This window comes from Melozone crissalis, unplaced genomic scaffold (genome assembly GCF_028551555.1).
Source record: "Melozone crissalis strain CALT ecotype California unplaced genomic scaffold, PUWL_Pcris_2 ptg000019l_1, whole genome shotgun sequence".
NCBI classification, from domain to species: Eukaryota; Metazoa; Chordata; class Aves; order Passeriformes; family Passerellidae; genus Melozone; species Melozone crissalis.
The window spans coordinates 18,526,964-18,532,727 of NW_026535797.1; the positions used below are offsets into that span (position 1 = coordinate 18,526,964).

At 38.5% G+C, this 5,764-nt stretch overlaps 1 protein-coding gene across 1 annotated transcript; it reads left to right on the forward strand.

Moving 5' to 3' along the window:
• The first annotated feature begins 1,100 nt into the window (after window positions 1–1,100).
• On the forward strand, window positions 1,101–4,064 carry GDF2 (growth differentiation factor 2). Its single transcript, XM_054277365.1, has 2 exons — window positions 1,101–1,443; window positions 3,124–4,064. The coding sequence occupies exons 1-2, from the start codon at window positions 1,101–1,103 to the stop codon at window positions 4,062–4,064; spliced, it is 1,284 nt and encodes a 427-aa protein (XP_054133340.1).
• The last annotated feature ends 1,700 nt before the right edge of the window (window positions 4,065–5,764 follow it).

Genomic DNA, 5,764 nt, shown 5'->3' on the forward strand with positions numbered 1-5,764 from the left:
TTTTTTGGCATGTCTACAATATGAATTGAGTAGTTCTTAGAAAAAATGATACATTATTAGTATAGAAAAAGCAATTACATATCATTAGATTAAATCATAATACATTCATTAAGATAAATAAACCTGGTTTTTCTTCTACATCATGAGAAATTCATTTGCCTTGGCCTATTCTTTTCATGCACACTATATCTTCAGAGATAACCTTCTCTATCTTCAAAAGGACTTTTTACTTTCCATGTGGCCTTGGAAAGCCTAGTTCTGTCTTCATTTTGAGGTTGCTAAAAAAATGACTGGTTGTTCTTGGACTGAATTGACCATCATGAATCTATGAATTATATTACATAAGATACTATAAAAACAAGCCTAAATTCCCATACACCAAAGGAATGAAAATGGACAAGCCTGCAAACAACATGAAGCAGACTTGACACAAAACAGATATTTCACTGTGTACAAACAATAGCCCTTGGCTGATAAACGGAAAGAAGTTTTAAGGTTGTTTGTAATGTCATGAGATCATGTCTTGCAGAATCACAGGTCTCCATCAAACTAAGGGGCATTTTCCAATCATATGTGAAGAGATTGTATGAATGATTTGTGAGATATTATTTGCTAATAGCATGATTTTATTCTAGGTTTGTATTTTCTAGTCTTGCTGAAAACAGTGTAAACTTCTGCGTCCCTAAGAAAGCTTCTCTCTGTGTTGGCAAGGAAATGATAGAAGAATGTAATTAAGCAAAGATGACCCTAAAGTGAAATGTGGATTCTTTACAATATACAATGTCCTTCCCACCAGCCACATGTGTTTGTCAGATGTTTACAGAATCTTCATTAACTAAGAGCTTTGCTAGATAACAGAAGCTGAAGCATGGCATCAATGACTCTGATAAGGACAAGTGTATGACCAATCTGCTTGACAACTGACAAGAGGCTGGGGTTTGAAGCAGACTGCAAAAAGAACACCAGAAAGTGATTTGCAAAGGGCATTCCAGTTGTTTGCCTTACATCTTCTTTCCTCTGTCAGTATTGAAACAAGACTGGCAATCAGCTAAAATATCCTTGTCCTCTTGTCTCTCCACCAGAAAGTAAATGTAGAAGAAATGTGTTGTTTTGGAGTATTAGCTGCACTGTCTGTTTTCAACATCATTGCTTGTTTGACAAGAGGCAAGCCTGTGGAAGACTGGGACAGGCTGTCAGGTATGGGAAAGTCTGATGCACACTTTCATCCTGGGGAAGCAGAAGATGAGACCCATTTCAACTTTAAATCTTTCTTGGAGAATATGAAGATGGATTTACTGAGGAGTTTGAATTTGTCAAGAGTCCCCTCACAAGTGAAGACCAAAGAAGAACCCCCACAGTTCATGATTGATTTATACAACAGATATGCTGCAGACAAGTCCTCCATCCCTGCATCCAACATTGTAAGGAGCTTCAGTACTGAAGGTAGGAAAAGTCCTCAATATGTGGACTACAATTTTTAAAGAAGTAAATTAATAGTAAATAGTCAGATTCTTTTAAAATTCAGAAGAAACTGAGTTCCTAACTTCCCCAGATTCTTTAGAAATTAAACATTAAAACTTTGTATTGTATTCTTACTATATAGTTTCTTTCAATCTTTAAAAAAATGCAGTAACCTTTATTTTTCTTCTTTGATATTTTCACTGTACAATATTCTCTTCTCAAATGCTTGAGCTAAGAGGATGCACCAAATAACAAGGTTTACATGAAGCATGTTTCTCAATTCTAGCTATATCAAACTGAGTTTTTATGTTAGCATGCAAACTTTTGATCACCTATGATTGAGACTGATGCTAGAGAGCTTTTCTGTCTGGTGGGCTCTGTACATATTTAAAAACTACAGCAACCAGCTGAGAAATTTATTGATGGATCCAAACAAGGACCAGCACTGCTCCTCCAAAATTCTGGGTTAGACAAAGATTTATATGGAAATGGCTGTCATGCTTATATCAACAGAAAAAATTCAAGATGCCTTTCTATCTAACATTAAATAGACTTTTAAAAGATCCATCAGGCAGTAAAAAAGTTAGAAGTCAGTGCAATCCTTGTTACAAAAATGAAGGAGGGAGAAATGAAGTTTCTGTTTATATGAAAAATAGACATATTTTTCATATAAACAGAAAAATAACAGCACTACAGAGAATGCCAAATTCGCAAATTAGTGTCCCTAGTCCTGAAATAGAAAGAAATCTCAACAATAGGACCTAGATGATAGTTTCCATATCTCACTCTCCCCTATAACTCCTTTACAGGGTAAATGATCTGAAGAAATGGCAGCAGCAGCCAATTAAAATTGCCCTAAAACCCAGTCATGATTAAGCAGTTAGTTTACATTGAGCATTAAACAGACATCAGGAATGACTTTTAAATTTAACCAATCTGATCTTCCAGCCAAATATCTGCCCCTCCCAAGGCAGACTTGCTGGTACTGCACATAGATTTGCAGACAACAAACATGAACAAATCCACACAAACTCAGGGAGTCCAGCCTGGAACAGTCTGGGACCTGGGCATGAAAGGCTGTTTATCACCAAGACCCAGTTCAGACAGAGACTGGAGCTTCAATTCAGGACATTTAAAAACTTTTCTATTTCCCCAAACTCCCAGTCTAAACTGCTTTCAAGCTTATCTGAAGACAACAACAAAAGCCTCAACACAGCCAGTTCTTAAAGACACTTAGATACGTATATTAGAGCAGAAGAGTAGGAAATCATTGGGTTTTTTACAAATTCTTTGCGTAAAAAAGATCTTTAGCAAATTGCTAAATCTGAAAACTCTGTACTTGCCTTATTTATGTACTTAATACTGCCCACCATCATCCACAGTTTGTTCTAGGCAGCCTCTTTATGCTTCCCTCCACACACTCACCTGGCTATGCAATCATAGTAAAATACTACCAACACCAGGGACTTCCATTTCCTCTTTTCACTCTCTGCCCTTGAAACTTGGCCAGAAGACAGAATTTTTCTTTTTTTTTTTTTTTTAATGCTGTTTTGTGTGGTATAATGCTCTTTTTTTTATCTCCAAAATATATCCTGAGTCTTTTAAAATCAATTACTTGGACAGTAAGAAGCACTGTAACCACATTTTAATCTCCTATTGCAGATGTTGTTTCTTTAGATTCACCAGAAGAAAACCCATTTCAGAAACACATTTTGTTCTTCAACATCTCTATTCCACAATATGAGGAAATCACCAGAGCTGAACTGAGAATTTATATCTCCTGTCACAGGGAAGTTGGGTCTCTCTCTAGGCTGGAAGGCAACATGGTAATTTATGACGTTCTAGATGATGGCCACTGGGAAAACCCAGAAAGTTCCAAATCTTCCCTTGTCTCCCACAATATCCAGGAATGTGGTTGGAAGATGTTCGAAGTGTCCAGCGCTGTGAAAAGATGGGTCAGGGCAGACAGACTGGAGACTAAAAATAAGCTAGAGGTTGTTATAGAGACTAAATCTCTGAGTGGTTTTACTTGTGGGAAGCTGGATGTCAGTGTTACCCCTGACACAAAAAACCTGCCCCTGTTAATCGTGTTCTCCAATGACCGCAGCAACGGGACAAAGGAGACCAAAGTGGAGCTCCGTGAGATGATTGTTCACGAACAGGAAAGCGTGCTCAAGAAACTAGGGAAGAACAACACCTCATCTGAAGAGGAACAGCAGGGAGAGGAGAAGGCCATCACTGGATCCCACCTGCATTCCTCCAGAAGCAAGAGAAGTGTTGGAGCCAACCACTGCAGGAGAACTTCCCTCCATGTGAACTTTGAAGAGATTGGCTGGGATTCCTGGATCATTGCACCAAAAGATTATGAGGCTTTCGAGTGTAAAGGAGGCTGCTTCTTCCCTCTGACAGATAACGTGACCCCAACTAAACATGCTATTGTACAAACCCTGGTGCATCTCCAAAATCCCAAAAAAGCCTCCAAGGCCTGTTGTGTTCCAACCAAACTGGATTCAATCTCCATTCTTTATAAAGATGATGCTGGTGTGCCCACTTTGATATATAACTATGAAGGGATGAAAGTGGCAGAATGTGGCTGCAGGTAGTATACAAGGCTGAATCTCTAAACATAGGAACATCCCCTTTTTCTGTCCTGTGTAAATCTGTACAATAGTGATGCTAATGAAGACCATTACAAACAAGGTTTGGAGCAGGGTACAGGGTATGGGGCTGGCTGTTGTTGCTGCTTGTTTTAAGGGAAAATTGGCATTTAAAGAATGGCAATCTTTGTAAATAGCCTGCATTATATATCATGGCAAAGTGAATACTGGATTAAAATGTTGTGAGATTCAATGAACTATGCATTATCTGGTGACAGTGATACAATGTCAATGCCTTATTTCAAACTTTCTGTTTAATCAACTGTATTTAGGTCACAAACTAGAGGACTTTCAGTGGGGGTTTAGAATGTCCTGCAAAGGTTTAACAGCTCTCGAAATCTAATTCTCTCAGTCATCTCTGACATTTTCAGCTTCAGTACAACTCAGTAAATGGAATGTTGTCTGCATGATAAAGTCAGGAATCTAAATCCAGGAAGCCTTTTCTCATATCAGTAATCTCAGAGGCTTTTACAGGCAAATTATTTGTTCCTGTAAGTGAAGATTTGCAGTATTCAAAACAGAAGAGACTCTCACTTATTTCATTCCCAAGTTTCCTTCTGTGGGTAGCAGGTGCCTTAGTCTCAGCTTTCTTATCCTCAATGTCCCTATTTTTACCCCTTTATGGCACACACTTGAATGATAAGAAGTGCAGCCTTCCGCTTCCAAGACACTGTTTCCTAGGAGGAGCAGCTGCCCTTATCGCCGCACAAAGATAAGGAGCCACTTTGACCTACTGCATATTCTTAGTATTTCTTTGCAAGAACATGCAGTCAAATAATGTCCAGCCTTAGAAGCTGTATCCTAAGAGCAGTGGGGGTTGGCAGAGCTCAGCACTTTTGAAAATGTCAGCTTAGGCTGCTTATTTAGAGGCCTAAATTTGTTGTTCAGAGTCTGGCATGAGGTTCTGGTTTTGTAAAAATTTCTTCTTAGGAGAAACTCTATTTTGCATACAAAATTCTTTCACCCCTTAGAAGTCTGGGAAAAATGGAAAACTTCTATCTATGTCCTATTACATTTCTGTATGAGAAATATACTATCATACTATCATTCTTCTGACTTCAGTTTTATTTTCACTAAACAAGGACACCATCTTTCCTGCAATTAAAGTAGACCTCCTTTGATGCTAATGGAGGTTGTGCCTGTAAAAGGACAAACTGTCTTAAACTGGTTGCAGGTGACAGGGGTAAGTGCTGTACAACATCACCATAGTGCACCTCACTTCTACTCCTTAACCACCTTACACACATCTACCTGAGAACCCTTTTGGACCAAATCCTTAACAGACCTTGCATCCATTCAAAAAGGTGAAGAATATTGATGAGGCAAAAATCTAAACATTACCCTAATGTATGGAAGCAACAGAATTTAAATTGATCCATCTGTTTTGAATTAGGACAGCCTGTGGGCAAGACGAATTCATTTGGCATGAACAGGTCAGCTTGAAATCCAATACACAGTTTATTTACTATTGTTAACCTAATACAGAGCAAATGGCAGGTGAGTGTGAGCAGGGCAGTTGTAATTCTATCAAGAACTGCTGGTTGGATCACAAACCATGAGCACAAAGCACGATTCACTAGAATTCTTGAACTGATTTATAGTCTTTTTCTTTAGAACTGGTCTGCAATTGGATCAGATCTGGGATC